This window comes from Lepidochelys kempii, chromosome 3, assembly GCF_965140265.1.
Source record: "Lepidochelys kempii isolate rLepKem1 chromosome 3, rLepKem1.hap2, whole genome shotgun sequence".
Taxonomy (NCBI): Eukaryota; Metazoa; Chordata; order Testudines; family Cheloniidae; genus Lepidochelys; species Lepidochelys kempii.
Window position 1 is genome coordinate 132,662,265 of NC_133258.1, and position 18,913 is coordinate 132,681,177.

Genomic DNA, 18,913 nt, shown 5'->3' on the forward strand with positions numbered 1-18,913 from the left:
ATAAACTCATGTGACAGATGTTGGTCACATTGCTTAATGCACTCCTGGCAGACGCTTGAATACGACAGTGGTGAGGACAGCATAAGAACATGAGTAGAATAGAACAGAATTATAGCTCCTGCTAACATGACTCTGCCTTACCCGTGTTGCTTGGCTCGCAGCTCTAGCAGATGGACCCATGGTAATGTTGACACTGCTGGATGACTGGGTATCAGTTGTGTTTCCTCCATCAGCAGCTGAGAGCCCAGAAATCACCAAAGCACTTGAAAAACTTCTCTTGCCAAACAGAAGGCTGAGAGTAGAGCTGGTGGAAGAGGCCAGACTGGACCTGAGCATTGCTCCAGCTCTATCCTGGACAGTCAACTGGCCGCCAGCAGGAATGGCAGGGGTTTGAGAAAACACAGATGTTACAGAGTTGTGGAAGGACAACTGGTTTCTGGAAAGCCTTTGGACAATTTCATGGGCAGATATGGAAGCTTGGATAATGGGCTGGTAACTTTCAACAATTGGTTCAGAATGACTTGAAACAGGTGGCCTCTGGTTGAAGGCAGCATGTGTCTGAACAGACTGACTCCTGAATTTTCTTCTGCCTTTAAAAGAGAGTAATAGTTTTCTTTTAAATTATGTTTTCAGTTACATACCATCAAAGCACACATATTACTGTTCTATCCTTTTACTAGGGTATATTTTACATAGTGTTCTTTATCACACATACACTTTTATACTGTGGATCTAAACACTTTACAAACAAACATTCAGCGAATCAAAGAAATTAGAGATTGATAAAACCTATGAAGTCATTTGGTTCATCCCACTGGCAGTGCAGAATGTTTCAGATCTTCTAGTGTCTTTGATGGGAGCAGAATTTGATCCTTTGTGAGGAACATAAATAATATAATTATTAAATCCATTTCACAGATGAATAAATGGAGAAACAGAGAGTGAGATTCCCAAAGAGACTTGGGTGTGGTGATGCTGGGTGTCACCATGCCTCACTTTCAGGTGTCTAGAAAATCACTGTAATCCACAAAGTCAGAGTCTGATGCTCAGGCTCCCTATACAATGAATAGGGTACTTCAGCATGGTATTCACAAAAGCCAGCATGCTAGGTGGCTCCTCGCCTAAGCTAGCCAATGGGAAATGCCAAAGCAAAGGCTGTATTCTAAGCCCACCCCTCTCAGGGAGTTTGGTGCCTAAGGGCTGAAGGGAGGTATCTTCCTCTGCTTGGGATTCTCAGCTACAAACCTTCTCTTGGTGTTAGGTGCCTCCACCATTCCTACCAGAAGTGGAGGAGGCTCTCCCCCAACTTTTAGCCCAGCTGTTAGAGTACTTACCTAGGCTGTTGGAGACCCTTAGGATATGAGGGGATCTGATCAGGGATCTACCACCGCTCCGATGCATGCCCTGACCACTGAGGTATGGGATATTCTGATGTGGGGCTCCCTCAGTTTTTCTTGTTGAAGCTGTTCTACTGTGGAACTCTTAAGTACCTAAATCCTTTTTTGAAAATGAGATTTAGGCTCCTGAATCAGTTGGGCATTGCAATGCTGAGCACAGCAACATCCCAATACCTCTAAAAAACTCAGACCGAGTGCCTTAGAAAATTCTACTCCTAAAGCTTTATATAGTTTAATTGCAAAAAATTGCAAATGAAAATAAAGGAAGGTTACACAGAATTACCCTTGCGCTTGGGGACTAGGAATGTGAAGACGCTTCCACCTCAGTGTCAGAGGGCAGAGTATTTATGACAAAGGAAGTTGTCTGAGGCCAAGAATTTAAGAGGAAGAGACCTTTGTAGGGGGCAGATTATTCCACATCTACCTACTGCAGGGTTTTTGCACCATCCTTTGAAGCCCGTGGTTCTAGCTACTGTCAGAGAAAGGATACTTGTCTAGATGGACACCAGGTCTCAGCCAGTCTGGCGATTCCTATGTTTGTACATAATTCCAGATATGTCCTAATGTTTACAACCCAATACCTCACACTCACAGCCATCACCCACATGGCCAAAAGACTACACGGGACTCCCGCTGGAGTCCACCTCTGCTCCTCCCTGATTGGACAGAAGGATTGTGACTGAGCAATGAGAGCCACTTAAATGCAGAATTGATTTATGTATTTTTTATTCTTGTATGTTTGCATGTTCACAGAATAAAATAATAATAAACCCCACCCATAAACCACTGAACACACCAGATACCTGCTTGTGGACACAATCAGGTCCCCAGATCACAGACAGCAGGTTGGGACACACAGCAGGCATCTAATATGCTTGATGCTTCTCTGTATTGATGCTATGTCAAACGCACACAGAGCACCTGTTCACCTGAGTGCAAGCCTGGCATTCCATAGCCAGGAAACCCAAAATGTTAACATATGCTGGTACTTCAATGTCATAGCCATAACTGTGGGTTTTAAAAGGGTATTAATATTTTTGAAAACAGAAAACCTGTAAGACGTAACGATGCAGGCATGAATTTTGCCTTTCAGGGATTCCTAGGTTGTTAATTTTTTCCCCCAGTTCATGAATCAGGAAGGGGGGAAGCAAAGGGGCTGAAGTTCCATTATAAGCAGCAAATTCCCTCCCTATCCGCTGGCTGGCTCCTCCTCTCTTTTCCATATATAAAGTGGCAATAACATGATGGAAGCAGCTTGAACTGGAATAAAGTCTAGTTGGCCCAGCAAGTAGTGAGCAATTTGCCATACCATTTACACCACATTATTTTTACTTTTATATTCAGAACAATAAAAAGTACACTTGCAAAAATGGCATACTGGGCAGTGGCCCCTGTAATAAAAGCCTCATGACTCCCACTAAAGCTAATGCAGCTAAGCCTCATGCACTGATTCAGAAACGTGCCCATGGATTCTCCGCACTTCAGATGGGATGGCTGGGGAGAGTGTTAATGGTAATTAAAGACAGGCCTGAGCTGCAAAGTTTGGAGCTAGATGTGGTTCTGATTTTCCTAAAGATCCAAAGTGTTTGAACTCTGGGGTTTTGGTTAAGCCCTATTTCTAGGTCAGTTGCCTATTTTAATGTTATCTTCTTAAAATATAAAGGACAGATATGAATTAAGAACAGAGAGGCTGTGACGTGTTAAGTTCAGTCAAATACAGACAAACATCTGTTCACGATTTAAACTGCCAAGCTGACCGCTGTCCAAAAATATTCTATATCCATCCCAAATTCAGCAGTTACAGTGCTGTGGAGTAGACCACCCATATCGACACATAAATAGCATAGCCCCTGGAAACACTTTGGAAACAAAGGCTGTTCTATATGCTGTATTGTAAAGACAAGACCCGTTTTTTGGTGCACCCAACGTATTTTCAGTGCTCCTGATTTTCCTCATTTTTCTGTAGGGCTGTAATTGCATTTTGCAGACTGAATGGCACCAGCCAGTAAAGTGAAATATTAAATTAAGAAGCACTAAATACAGTTGGTTCATAAATTGTAAGGTCAGAAGGGACCATTGTGATCATCGGGTCTGACCTCCCGTATAACAGGCCATAGAACGTCCCTGAATTAATTCCCGTTTGGATGTTTTCCTAAAAGATGTGCTCTAGTTCAATCTTGATAGAAAAACTTCCAGTGATGGTGAATCCTGCATAACCCTCAGTAAGTTATTCCAATGGTTAAATACAATCACTTTTAAAATGTGTCCCTTATTTCTAATCTGAATTTGTCTAGCCTCAACTACTAGCCCTTGGCTCTTGTTATACGTTTGCAAGAGCCTCTGTTTTTAAATTTCTGTTCCCCATGCAGCTTTTTGTAAACTAATCAAGTCTGTTAAACTAAAAAGTTTGAGCTCTTTGAGTCTATCACTAGAAGGCATGTTTTCCAATCATTTAATATTCTCTTGGTTCTTCTCTGAGCCCTCTAATTTATCAGCATCCTCCTTGAATTGTAGACCTCAGAACAGGACATAGTATTCCAGTAGCAGCCACATCAATGCCAAATACAGAGGTAATATAACCTCTCTAATCTATTCTCATTTATACATCCAAAGATCACATCTGTCTATTTGGCCACAGCATTACGTTGGGAGCACATGTTCAACTGATTATCTACCATGACCTCAAAATCCATTTCAGAGTCACCACTTCCCAGGATAGCATCCCCCACATTCTTTGTTCTTAGATGTGTGACTTTACATTTGGCTGTAGGAAAATACACATTGTTTGCTCGCACCCATTTATCAAGCAATCTAGATATCTCTGTATCAGTGACCTGTTCTCTACATTATTTACTACTCCCCCAATCTGTGTGTCATCTGCAAACTTTATCAAGTAATGATTTTGTTTTCTTCCAAGTAATTGATAAATATATTAAATAGTATAAGACCAAGAACCAATCTCTGTGGGATTCCACTAGAAACACACTTGCTCAATGACGATTCCCTGTTTACAATGACATTTTGAGACCTATCAGTTTGCCAGTTTTTAATCCATTTAACGTGTGCCGTGTTAATTTTGTATCTTTCTAGCTTCTCAATCAAACTGTCATACCGTATCTGTCACAGTTCAGGGCAACTGCACCTGTATTTCACCTCTATGCTCCAACAAGGGCACCCACTCTCAGGCTTCTAGCTCCCCAGCCATTGCCTTTCTTGGGTGAAGACCCAAGTCTCACTCCCTTCTGACTGGGGTATTTCCAGTTCCCTGCCTTCACTATGTTATTCGCAACAGAGAGAGGCTGCCCAAGTGCACAGGGGGATTTTGCTCCAACACAGGAATCAAAAGCAGCAGTTGTAATCTTACAGTATAATTTATATTCATGGCAAGATTCGCTCCAGCCTTGTCCATTATTTTTAATGTAAGAGCCAATAGATATAACAAGAAATGAACAAGTATCCTGTTCCTAGTTCTCTGCCTTAATTTATAACCTATAGCACAACTGTGATGTACAGTCAATTAACTCAACCTTTCAGCAAGTCCTAAGCCCTCAGAGATATGAGTATGACTTATTTTACACCAGTTTTATAATTTTACACCAGTATTTCCAGCGAGCAGGTAGTTAGCCCTGCCTTACAGATCATCACAAATCTAAAATAGTTTTTGGTTCAGAATATAAGTTCAAAGCATGGTTTTGTTCATAAGTGATGAGGACATGAATTACTCCATATCAGACTGACTGGCCAGGTCTAAATGTTGGCTTTTTTCTGATGAATACTGTATTTATATAATGGAAGCTACACTAGAGAAACAATCCCACGTGCATTAGTGATCAGGGAACCCTCTTGCTCATATAATTCAGGACATTTTGTTCGCTTTCCCCAATATCTCCCATTTAGCAATTTAGTTAAGAGTTTGGCACAATTTTAGGGTTAGAGTTCCCAATAAACAGTCAAGGCACAGGGCTCACTGAATTCACTTTTTAACTACTTCCCATCTGTGTTCGAATTTCCACCATTACAAAAGGCATCTCCTGGTCCAGGGATCTAGCATTCAGTAGTTTGTCAGTGGGGACTCAGGTAACTTCTTTGATAGCCATTCTGCTTGTCCTATGCCCTCCCAATAACCCTCCTCTGGAAGAATAAGTCAGAAGGTCACCCCCTAAACATGCCTGCTTAATAATTTGCTTGGAAATTAGGGAAGTTGAGATCTCTATTTCTTATATTAGGATTTCCAGTGGACATTTCTTTTGTTCTCATTCTGGCCCCTTTTGCCCTGCTCAGGTGTTGCAAAGGTGTCAGAATCTGATCATAGCTAGCCAGAAGACAGTTCTCCTAGTGAAAGGGAACCCTCTGTATAAACAGGGGAACTGGCTCCTGTGCTCATTTGCACTACTAGTATATGAGACAAGTTGGAGGTAGGAAGGGGGTGTGGCTAATGTCATATGGTCCCTTAAGATGTGGACTGGTTCCCAAGATCAAGAAGCTGTAACCCTAACCAGCTCCTTGACACAACTCTCCTCTAATCCTCTACACTGAGTGGATCTCAGACAGAGGCGAACCTGGACCATGATGTCACTTATAATTTGTTAAACTTTTCAAAACACTGTATTTGGTATGAAGTGGAATAATTTGGCAAGATCTGGGCAGCATCACCATCTTTACCAGGCTCATGCATCCCATCCAGCTCATCAATAAGTTAGCCCATCACTCTGGAATTAGTTTCAGAGCAAAGAAACTCTGTTTTTATTTTGGTTAATTTCTGTGAACATTCAAACTCAATTCAGCTCCAGCAACTACATTCCTCCCTGTCTCCTGCTGTCTTCCTCTCTTTGATAATGTAATATAAATCATGAGAAGGTGAAGAGTGGACTGTGTGTGCTGTCCTCAGCTTTACCAGAGCACATAAATATAGGAGTGGCCTAATAAATGTAAAATTTGGTGAGTTGAGAGCTGTGAAGCTTTTCTGAGGTCAGAATCACCAGCAGGTGTAGTAATTTGAATCACAGTTTATATAGTCTGACTCCACAGAACCTAGAATTTTAGATCATTGTTCCTCTAAGTACTTGACTGCATAATGTCCTAAAGCTATCAAATAAAACACCAAACACCCCAGTCACATCTTCCCTGAGGAACGACAAGCCTAAACAGACAGGTAAAAGAGCTCATATTTTGGTATACATACCTGCGTATTGACGGAAATCTTGTGAAGGCGGCGGCATCTGGGGGGATCCATTTCTTGTGTGTTGTGAGCTACTACTCTGGCTTGAATTACCTGCAGAATTGTTGCTGGATGAAGACCCACCTCCACTATCCACTTCTTCAATGTTGTTTCCACTGTTGTGACTTGCATGACAGTCCTTCCGCATTCTGTTTGTGAGATGAGACACACTATCAAGTAATGTGGTTTATTAGAATTTGTGCGGCCAACATTAGAGAAATTCACAGTACAAGTGAATAGCTGTGCTCCGACCAGCTCTCTAGGTGTATTCAACAGGCAAATAACAGGGCTCTGACAGTTTTGAGGATAGTCATTATATTACATTATAGTTATGTTAGAGGTGGGTAATTTGGTTTAGTCAAAATAAAAAGCAATATAAAACTCCATTCATCGCTCAAACCAAATCCATCTTGGTAGGTGGCCTTGGAGCCCTGAAACCCAACAGCATACTTAATCCAATGTCAAATTGCTCCCAAAAGGCGAATCTTTATATGAAGTAGCCAAGTGGAATGCTCTTCTCTCCCAAATCTCATATGCTCTGGAAATAAAGTGCACTCTGGGAGATTAATATACAAAGCAAACCCCAGAGTGCAGGTTAGAGCAAACAGGGATGAAGTGATGGGGGCAAGCAAACCAGGGTCCTGTCCCTTTTCTACAGCCATGAAAGGAATGGAGTGGATGGCAGGTCAAATGCACTATTCCTGCATGAAGAGTGCTTATAAGAGTGACAGAAGAAATATGTGAGACACAAAGTTAATGGGGAGAGAGCGAGAGCTATTGGGGTTATATATCCTGAAAGTTGGGGCCTGATAGTGGAGATTCAATAAAAGGTTAGACTGTGTAATACTGTCTGATTTTGCATTGTCTGGTCTTGCAGCTTTGACAAGTGACAAAGTTTCATAGTGGCATAATTTGATTGGATATCCTGCAAAATTTGCAGTATTTGGTAACATATGCAAGCTATAAATCATTAATCTTTTTGTATTTTTTGTTATTTGTTTCTTTATGAAAATTACACACACACACAAAAGGTTTGGTGTATTTTGGATAAGTATCAGAACTTGGGAATGCTGGTCTGACCCAAACTGCCAGAGCTTTGGAGCATAACACCTATATTCATGTTTCAACTTGTTCAGAGTCACTGCAATGTGGAAAATCTATACTGCTATTTACAAAAAATAAAAGGCAAAATGCCTTGGAATCATTTTTATTTAGAGAAATCACTCTTTTCTGAATAAGATCATTGTCAATAAGGCTAAGGAGTATGATGATGATGCTGTCTGGATGACAGAGGACTGTACTTGAACGTCATTAATGGAGCTCAGAGTTTTATTTTCACAGTAGTTGGGAAGCTATTCTATATATTTAGCTACGGTTGCACCCATCAGGAAATAACAATTTTTCCGACAGAGTGAGAAACTCTCTTAATAGAAAATAACGTGATTGCAGACTTTCTCCCCTGCAGATCATAATACAGGCTGAATATTGTCTAACCACCTACCTTAACCACTTGGATCTGAACCATGTTTTAATGTTGTCCAAACTGATAGGTCCACCCCAGATGTTCATCAGCTGGCTGTGTGTCCCTATGTATGATGTGGTTAATGGGGAAACATACATTGGATATCCCAGTGGCTGATCACATGAAGAGTTAATCAAGTTCCTCAAGACTTGTTTATTGTTCTGGATACTACCTCGCTCTGGATTACGATTGCGCAAAAAAATTAGCTCCTGTTGCTGCCCAGCCCAAAGCCCTCTGACACATTCCTTGTTTACCTACAGTTAAATAGAAAAATATGGACCATTGAAAATGTTTTCAATTTTAAAAAAATACTATGATGGGTGTATAACCCAAACAGAACTGTACTTTGCATTTATATAGTATCAACGAGTCTCAAGAAATTTTACAAATATTACTCAGATAAGCTTGAATTTTTATTTCAGATGAGTAAACAGAAGGACAGAAAATTTAAGTGAATTGACTCTGGCCACACAGTAAGTCAGGAATAGAACCCATGAGTCCTGGCTCCCAGTCCCCTGCCCCAACAGCCTGATCAACCTCCCTCTCTTAGCTAAACCTACTTATTCAACAATGGTATCCAGGTCCCAAGAATTCACCAAGTGAAGACTGCCTGTTTGTGTAGTGCCCTAAACACAGATGAAATAATACAAATCTGAAATACTAGAAAGGTGTCTTTGGTACCTTGATAACTTTGAAGCTCAGGTAACTTTTGTGGAGCATAATAACTTTATATTCATCTGTTCCTTCATCCACTATATGTCTCAAGGTGAGTAGCTCTTCTTTGTTAGAGAGTACAGCTCTGCGCCAGGCAGGGTCACCCTCATGACAAATTACAACCTTTTCCTCAAAAGACTGGATTGCCTCATACAGAACTGCAGGGTCCTCATACTCATCTGGACAGGTGAACTGGTCCTGGTATTAAATGAAATGAATATTACTATGGTCAGACAGTTCCATGAAAAGAGAACCGTTATTGATGATAAACTAGTTCCTGCTTTCATTGAAGTCAGTGACAAAGCACCTGTTGACTTCAGTTGGAACAGGTTTGTGTCTATAAAGACTACATTAGCGATAACACAGGGAGAGGGTGGGGACTGGATGAGGGAAAAGGAATGGAACTGTTAACACCCTAGTACTATAGAGGGCTACATGAAGAAAATGTTTGTATGATTACAACTAACTTACAGAGTATCCAGCCTCTTTACTTGATAGACACGAAGAATGGCAGTTTAACCACTTTTTTCTTAAATATGGAATTGAAATAGATAGACCTGCAAATTCTTTCATGTAGGATGTGACTGAAATAGAACAACCTGTGAAATGTACTTTAGGTGGAACTCCGTTATTTATTAAAAAAACAAAACAACCCCTGCACCCCCCCACAAAGCTGAACAACATTTAGAGAGATATCACATTAATGTGCTGGATCTTTATCTGATACAAAGTAATACTACCACTGTTAATGTATGGAGACAATGTCAGTGAAGCGTGGGAGTTCATATGCTTTATACAGCAATTTTAAAAACTTGTTTATAGCTGTTTTAAAAGAAAAAAAAAGATTTGTTCCTGTCTAGCTAAGACATTATTAATATTCCCTTATAAGTTATCAGTGTGTAACTTAACAGCATCACAACTCCCCCTCATCTCTCTCCATAGTATCCTTTTAAACTTTTAGTGTCCCTTTGATCTCTAGGCTCACAGCCTTGGCAAAACGTATGTGTAAGTATGAGATGGAGCCTGCAACTCGGCCACTCTTTGCATTGCCCCTGCGCAAGTGTTTGATGCAGGGTTGCTTATCTGTAGCCATTGGGGGTGCATTCCTGGTTGTTTTTCCAACAGCCCCCTAGCAAGCTAAATCAATACATCCATACAGGAAAGTCTAATCACCCAATATATCTATGCAGTAACTCACTGACCCAGTTACATGCAGTGTTCATAAAGTTGCTATTGATCAGTATTCTTAGATTATTACATAGCAGCTCCACCATCCACTATATTCACAACACATATAGACAATGCTATCTATTAAATAACATGTTATATAGAACAAAACCTACTGTATGGTTAGTTTACATGAACAATAATCTGCTCTGAGTTATACAGATGTAAATCTGGAAAACTGCAATGAGCTCAATGGAGACACTCCAGGTTTACATCTGTGTAACAGAGATCAAAACATGGCCCACTGTCTACATGTTCAGAAACCTCATGGTATAATCAATGAAACAGCTGTGCCATTTGACTGATAAGAAGGATCTTAAGCCTTCCAAACAATTTTCCCCTCAACTACATTTTTAAAAGACAACAATATCAAATCATTTCTTTCTTAGCACATAAATGGTTAATAAAATAGCAATCAAATTCATCTAATTAAAAAAATATCTAGGAATCAGTCTTGTAGTTCCTATGCAGGTAAAACTTTGACTGAAGTCAATGGGAGTTTTGTCTCCATGAAGATCAAGGAGTCTGGAATATAAATGATTTAAAATTGAGTGTGTGTGTGGAGGGAAGACAAAGAAAAAAAAGATCAAATGGTGAAATGTATGCCAGACACATACAATCGTGGTCTAAGCTTTTCTATTTTTGTCAAGCAAGCTATTCAGAATAAAGCCACAACTACAACAATTCCTCTCTCATTTTATTTTGGGCCAGTTTCAGAGCTTTCCTGCATTTCCTTAGGAAAACATGTACAATACACCTGCCTGATGTAGCTTCAGGGACATTCTGACTGCTGGAGCGACAACCTTATGCAACAGATCCATGTCTGCAAACACCCATTCATCTTTTGCTGTAACTCGAAAGTCTCCTTTGAACAGAGCATGGAGTCCGTAAAGAAAGGAATCTAAACTGTAAAACAACAACATTAGTTATTCCCAGAACAACAGTTTCGTATTGAACCAATCATTGCAAATAGTTTTCCATTTTCACAAGTTCCAGGAGTTGATAGCATTCCTGAAAAAGTGAGAAATGCTACACGTAGTTCTGTTTAGAAGCTGTGGTTCAACTTTAACTACTTTCTCCTGCAGCTTGCACAGTAAATGAGTGACTTCAAAATGAGAGTAAATTGGATTGCAACTACTAAACAAGTGCGGGTGCTTACTAGTAAGGTTTTTAGGTATATCTTGGGCTGATCATCTGACCTACACCTAGGAGAATACTCCCATTGATACCAGTGGTCTATTTACATGAATATACATTGCAAGATTGGGCTCCTTATTTATTGACCTTTAAAATGTATCTAGTGCCATTAACTTTAGTGGTTTGCACTGGCAAGGCACAGAACTTTAGATATAGATATGCAGATGCCAACACAGCTGCACAAAATACTTTCAATGAAGCCTGAAACCTGCCTGGTTTAGGGTTTCATTACAAACCTGAAAGTTAAACCAGGCATGCTGTAAAGTGCATTAGGATTCATGAACATTTCAAGGAAATCTGGTAACAGTTTTGAGGAAACTTTGGGGTGTTTTGCATTGAAATAATAAAAACTACACTGTTCTGTGAGGTTTTGATAAGAAACCAGATGGAACTTGGTGCTTCTGACTGAGCTTGGTTTGGAGGTTCTGAGTTTGCTTGGGCTTGACATACTCAAAGCAAGATGCATGGGGTGCAAATTCAGGAGATCAAAACCAAAGAAAATGTTTGCACAGACACCTGGGAGGCAAAACTACTAAGTTCAGCTCTAATGCTTATCTAACACCAAAAGCTTCCCAGGACTATAACAGATGTTTACAAAAAGTTTGTATTTTTAATGAAAATGACTTAAATTACAGTCCTAAAACTATTCAGAAAAAGCAGGCCATGGTGTTCAAGAAAATAGAATTAGACCTTGGGACATCTGTTACAAACCCACAGGACATTGTTTAAACTACCTGACATGATTTTATTCACTTTTACAAGAGTGAAGTTTTTTTTACATTTTAAAGACTCTTATGAGAAAAGCAATAAGATCTTAGAGATTTCCATTACCATCCAGGCTTTCTCCAGAGAATGTGTGAGCTCTCCACTTAATTGAGCTTTTGTAATTATTTTAGGAGAAGGAAAAGGGGAAGGGGCGGGGTGGAAAGTAATTCTCTTTCCAAGGGAGAGAACAGGGAGATTAGGAAACTGCCTGGTCTATCTTCAGCTGCAATACATTTCTAATTTTGGCCTTAGTGGGTAGCATGTTTTAAAAACTGTAATAGAAAGATATAGGCTATTACCAGCTGGATACCAATTTTGTCTTTAAAGGTGCTGTGTAACACAAACCAACTAATCAGCATGAACTGAAGCATACTGCACGTAGACTGAAAGGCAGAGACCGGTGTCACTGCTGGGAATGTTATAAATACAGGCAAGCCCCTCTGAGTTCTTCATTTACATATGGTTATGAGTAATAATAATAATACAGGGTGGGATTTTTTCAAAAGGGCCTAATCGAATTAGACACCTAACTCCTTTTGACTTTCAATCAATCTCACCCAGAGTTTGGAAAATGCTAACATCCTGGTTTGTACCTGGGAAATCAGTATAAGGAACCAGTTTAGAAAACAGATTAATGTGTATATCCAGTCTAGACAAATACATGTTTCAGAATGAGTCATATTTACTTAAAACTGGTTAGAAGTCCTTCTGCCTGCCTGCCTGCCCACCCGCCCGCCAAGTCACCCATTTGAACAAACATCCAGCATACAACTGAATCCTCACATGGAGAAATTGCTATTGTATTTTATCCTTTTACAGGATAAAAATTAAGAAAAAGCTACTAATAATGAGATTCTATAGTGTAGTTTTTCTAATGCAAAAACATCAAATCTGCAGCAGGAGGTTGTCTGGGATGGGAGAAGAGTAGACAGCACAGTGAACTGGTTTTTCATGTCCAGAGATTCAAGTCCAATTCTTAAAATCGCAGCTGATGAAGAGTTTGCATTCTCATCAAAGACCCTTAAAGACATTTGTGCATGTTACACAATCTAGTGTGAGTGGTAACACCTGCTAAAGAAAGGTCCAGGATTAGACTGGCTATGGATGTTGCAAGTAAGAATTCAACTGCATCAGCAGAGTGGTGAGTGGAAAGCTTGCATAGCACCTGCTCTCACTGTGCCTGGATTTAGAAAGAACTGTCAACCTCCATTGTGATGTATACTAAATTCATCCACCAAAACTTCCTAAGAACCACTACTGCTATTGCAAAGGAGATCCATATCACGAACAAAACAGGAGTGGTGGAGAATCTAGAGGACAATTACATTAAATATTATATATCATCAAAACATAGGGCTGGAAGGGACCTCAGGAGGTCACCTAGTCCAGTCTCCCATACTGAAATAGGATTAAATACACTTAGACTACCCTGATGGATGTTTGTGTCTATTTATCATCCCTGACAGATTATATATGTCTCCTGAGACAACGGGATGAATTTATTCTAAAAAAACAAAAAAATAAAAACAAATTTAAACAAGTTTTTTCTTATGCTGATCATAATTAGACGTGGTACATCCTTCCTCTAGTTGGACACAGTCTCAATTCATCACTTCCATGTACCATATATTTATTAGTCAACACAACATGCAGCCATTGTTATTTCTCGCATTAACATGCTCTGTATTGAAGACTCACATGAGATTATCATGAAGCGATAGCCAAGTTCTTTGATTTCCGACCTCTCTCAGGGCTGGGTTTAGTTTCTTGGCCCAGTTTTAACATACACATTTTAGTATCTCTGTCGTAGTTATTAGTTCACACCAAACCCATCTGGCTACAATAAACTTTCATGCCAAAGAAATTACATTTACTAAATGGAGATGTAAATGCTACATATGGCACTGTTTCTAACCCTATTAGGTAAAAGCATTAAAAACTGATGTCAATTAAATTAAAGACTATTCTAGAGAATTATAAAATACTTAGGACTGAACTGTCCCTTAAAGTGTGCCAGTGAGGAGGGGATTAAGAGACTGGATAATCTGCCATGATGGCCCCATAGTTATCAGAGGCAGGGCAACCAAGCCAAAGCAGAATTGTCCTCCTTTTCTCTGAGTCTAGGGCAGACATTCTACACAAACAATGGTTGTGCGTGTCCACACTACTTTTTGTTCTGAAAAAATACCTTGGTGTTGCTAACACTGGATCTTCCGCACTAGTGGTAGCAATTGTAGGAAAGGTAGTGTAGACAGGGCTCTGGACAGCCACCAGCATTTTCACCACCGTGTCATGTCACTCTGCTCGGCAGAAGTCTGTATGGCATGGTGGTAAAAAAGATGCTGGTACCTTGTCTAGATTAGGGGAACCACTATTGAGATGGTAGAAATGCTTGGACATTCCTCAGTCTAAAATGCTATTACAGATAGGACTCTGGGTTTATTGTGTGGGGATGTATGGAGCCAAAGGAGGACAAAACTTTGTTCCCCTGGCAAACCCATTTCTGGCAGACGTTTTAGAGGGAGTCACTGCTCCTCATTAGATACCATAGTGTTAGGTAGTAGATTAAAACCTAAGCTAGTTCCAACTCGCACCCTGAGCATTCTACCCCCTGAATGGAGAGGGGAACACAGGCAATCAGCGGTCCATACTGGCTCCTGGGATGGTGAGGGCAGGTGAGAAGCAACAAGGAGGGACAAGCCCTCTGCCTGCGTTGGTAACAGAATTTTCCATTGAGCCTCAGTGTGGGCTAGTGTCTACTTGTGGACTCTTCAGACTTCTAACAAGAAGGAAGCTAGACAGAGACAGGGAGATGGAGAGTTTAGCATTTATCTGAGTAAGATATTGACTCTGGTTTCACCCATTATGCTGTTGGAGTAACTGTTTACTGAAACCTGAGACTCCTTGCTTCCTCGAGAATTCTACAGATTGGTGATGAGAGACCAGATGGTAAATATATTTGAGAAAGAGAGCAAGCCCCAATAAAAACATCACACTGAAACCTTAAGAACCCAGTTCCTCAAGAACTCAGAATCCTAGAATATCAGGGTTGGAAGGGACCTCAGGAGGTCATCTAGTCCAACCCCCTGCTCAAAGCAGGACCAAAGCAGAATCCATGCAGTTCACAGACCATTCCGAATGTGCTCTTTGCAAAGTCACAACACTACCCCATTGAGGAGACAACAGCTAGGAAATGCCAGAGAGGAAGCCACATGAACTTTCCCTAGTAAGTTACTTTTCCTGCAGTCTTGTTGCAGGAGGAGATGCTTTAGCCCTAGATTTATATGAGGATTTCTGTCCCCCTGTGTGATAAAGAAAGGTTCCCTTAAATTTTACAATGATCTGTATGTCTTAGCTGACACTGGGGATATCTTTTCTGTTGTGCTAGACACATTTACGTCTATCACCTGCATGGGATATTTTGGATCCTAAAATATTATTAGCTAAGGGCTTACTTTGCTTTAATGAGTATATGTAACTCCCATTTGCATTCATGGGAATTGTTCACAAACATCTATGATAGAATACACACATCCTATAGATTTTAGACAAAGAATTTGTGGATTAATTTACTTTACAGTTTTAACAACAGTAAAAGTTATAATGGTGAATATTCAAAAATTCCGTCCCGTTACTTTCTGGAACCTCAAAGTTTCATACTAGGCACATTTAAAAAAAAAGAAATCTGCATGTATTATCATTAGACAATATATTTTATCAACAGGGACTTAACAATTATTTGGTAGTATCATAGACAGAGTTATAAAAACATCATGGGCCAGATTCGTCCATCATTTATACAAGTGCAACTCCTATTTATCCCAATGGGAATATACACAAATGTAACAGATAGCAAAATGTGTCTCCCTTATTCTGTTCTGTTTAGTTTAAAAACATTATCCTCTACTTCTTATCATATCCTTTCTTCACTTGTCCTCTGCACTAGACCTGCACTGTCCTTTAGGGTAATCTCATTTAAAGCCTCAAGAGAAAGTAGATTAAACTGAGAGAAATCACAATGATACACGCACTAAAAGAAATTTAGGACTGAACTCTCCCCTTGCACCAGTCCAGAGCTGGAGCATAGCAAAGATGGGTGTGCTGACAGTGAGCTGATCATGGCTCCCTGATTCTGCTCTGTTCAGCCTTGGCAGACAAAGCCACAGAGGGGCTGCTTTAATCTACCTGTAACATCTTTAAAGGCATAGTGGAGTCTTGCTTCATTGTGCCTCCCCTCCCCTACCTCTTTCCCCCTTATGATAGGCAGTGCAGCCCAGATGGGGAAGGAGGCGGTGGTGGTCACAGATCATGGAGCAGAGCCAGCTGCCTCCACCAGCTTTACTGGAGCCAGAGATTCCCCTGCACAGAGGAATTCTCCAGGGGCAATCTCCAGCTGGGTGGAGTAATGCAGCACAAAGTGAACTCTGCAGACCCGAGAATCCCTCAAAGTTCGAGGAACCCAGTTAATTTCAGGGCTATCTCATTTCTTATTTTCTGGATTACAAAATACTGTTTTGTTTTTCTTAATCTTCAGCAGATATCTGGTCCTCACAACTTCTCCAAAACAATGACACTTGGGGACTCTTTACTGGAAGACATTGACATATCTGGAATTTTTCCAGAGTCCAAATTTATATTAAAGATTCTAAAATGTAAACTTTTTTTCTTTTTGAAGGATTAATGAACATATTTCTTTCTTTTTTTAACTCTCATACACAAAACCCCCTACACTAAATGAAAAATGACATTTACACCTGAATAAACTAATGGTAATATGATGTCATTCTTCAAATTACCCTGCTGAGATGTGCAAGATGCTGCCTAAATACAATTTAAGAGCATATGTGATTTGTATAGCAACGTTCTGATTCCTTAATGAATAAATTTATTGTATAATCTAGTATTAATTCTGGGGTTGTAATGACATTTACATGAACAGGCACACTGAAAAATTATTTACATACATTATATAAGAAGATTTAAAACCTTGGTTTACACAATAACATTTACTGATTAATAGATTGGACAAAAATCTTGTGTAAATGAGTGTAAATTGATAGTTTACATCCACTGTGTAAACTTCCATTTTGATGTAAGCGTGTGCAGCTCAACACAGCTTTTTGAACACTACTTTTGCATTACTATTTTTTGTTAAGTACCAGCATGCTCAGCACTCCCTAAGTCACATAAAGGGCCATTTACATTAGTGTAAATCCAAAGTAATTTTGCTGCAATCAATGGAATTACTTCAGATTTACACCAGTGTAACAGAGATTAGAATATAGCCCAAACAGTATATATATTAGCTTCACAGATTCTCTACTGATTCATTCACATCTGTCAGAATTCTGTGCCTCCTCCCATAAGATCTACTGAATAGAAAGAGCTAGCACCCTACAATCCTGACTACCTGTTACATCTCAGGTTTTCCTAATGGGAATTCATAGAGAACCTCTAGAAAGTATGTAGACAGGGATCACAGAAGGGGAAGATTCCACTGTGTTATTGTATAGCACAATGGAAAGTACAAGTGGAGGTCCAAAGTTATTTCTGAACACCCTACCTATGATTGTATCTAAGTCAAAGAAAGCCCATACATAATCTTTTAGCATTTGGACATGGCAGAGAATGTTTCAGTGGTCCTGACCTCTTACAAATTGGGGCTACATCCCTTTAGTCATTTTATACACCACTAACACATACCTTTGTCTATGTTTACCAACTATTACCCATTTGAATGTAATCTGTGCACCAAACCCAAACTAATTTAAAAAATAAAAAACATTAATCCAATAAGATCGGCAATATGCCCTGACGTCCTTCCATGGAAAAGAGCTGAATTTTTGCCTTTCCCATGGCAAAGAATTTATCTGCATCCTCAGTATCAAATGCATACTTGTCCTACCTTCTCTTCCCTCAGTTTGTTTTAATACAGCACTGCAATACAATCCAAGTCCTCAACATTGTTCCTTTGAGTAGACAAAAAGTCTCAACACTAATACAATGCCAGTATAATCTGGATATATTACTATACGAGTTCCACTGAATTCTGGCTTCTTTGTGTTCCTAACAACTTGTGATAGTGATTCAAGTGGTAAACATGATAAATATGAAAGAACTATGCTTGGTGCAGAAGAGAGTGGATCTGTAGTTTTCTTTGTTGGTAACAGCCTTGTTGTCAACAGGGAAATATTCCCACCTTGGTACCAACTTTAGCGTTGTTTTTCTCAGAGTCCCTATAACAGCCATATATACTTTATTCTGACCTTTTTCTTCAGTTCATCTCTATGTGCTTCTTTTTAAAAAGGACCCTCAAAGACACAGATATATTATTTCAACATGGCCCTAAGACATATGTTCCAGATGAGTCACTCCATAGCCTGGATTTTGGTAGTAGGCTTCATTGTTTAAAACATCTATTCTGAGAGATTCTGAGTTTATTATAAGATTTATGAATTAAAAAGATAGGCTAAGTGAAAGGTTTCTAGGGATGTGTCTTGTGAGGTGGTAGCAAAGAAGATATTGGCAAAACTATCTTATGTCTCACTTTAAGCACTTTTTTTTGTTAACACATACCCTTGCAAGGTACTATTGTCCTCAACACTGGTCAGCTCATTAGTACAATCTTACTAAAATGAAAGACACAAACGTAATTGGAGGTACCAAAATATCCATAAGAGGACAACAAAATCATCATAATACTGATATAGTTGTACAACCACGTGGCTACTCCATATCTCATGTATATGCTTCTCCCACCTTCTCCCACCCCCCCAAGAAAGGTATTGTTAAGTATGAAGTAGGCTCAGGAAAAGAGACATCCAATTAGCTGATAATGCTTCTGTGTGTGTGAGTATCTAGTACCTACCTCCA

General features: G+C 39.7%; 1 protein-coding gene across 1 annotated transcript in view; it reads right to left on the reverse strand.

Annotated features, from left to right (window-relative positions):
* PCNX2 (pecanex 2) overlaps positions 1–18,913 on the reverse strand; it is a 224,877-nt gene that overhangs the window by 2,235 nt on the left and 203,729 nt on the right. Inside the window, exons 29-33 of the mRNA XM_073338102.1 lie at positions 10,840–10,984; positions 8,819–9,049; positions 8,117–8,391; positions 6,580–6,764; positions 142–590 (exon numbers count right to left, since the gene is read on the reverse strand). Coding sequence (XP_073194203.1) covers positions 142–590; positions 6,580–6,764; positions 8,117–8,391; positions 8,819–9,049; positions 10,840–10,984 — 1,285 coding nt within the window. The remainder of the gene's footprint in view (positions 1–141; positions 591–6,579; positions 6,765–8,116; positions 8,392–8,818; positions 9,050–10,839; positions 10,985–18,913) is intronic.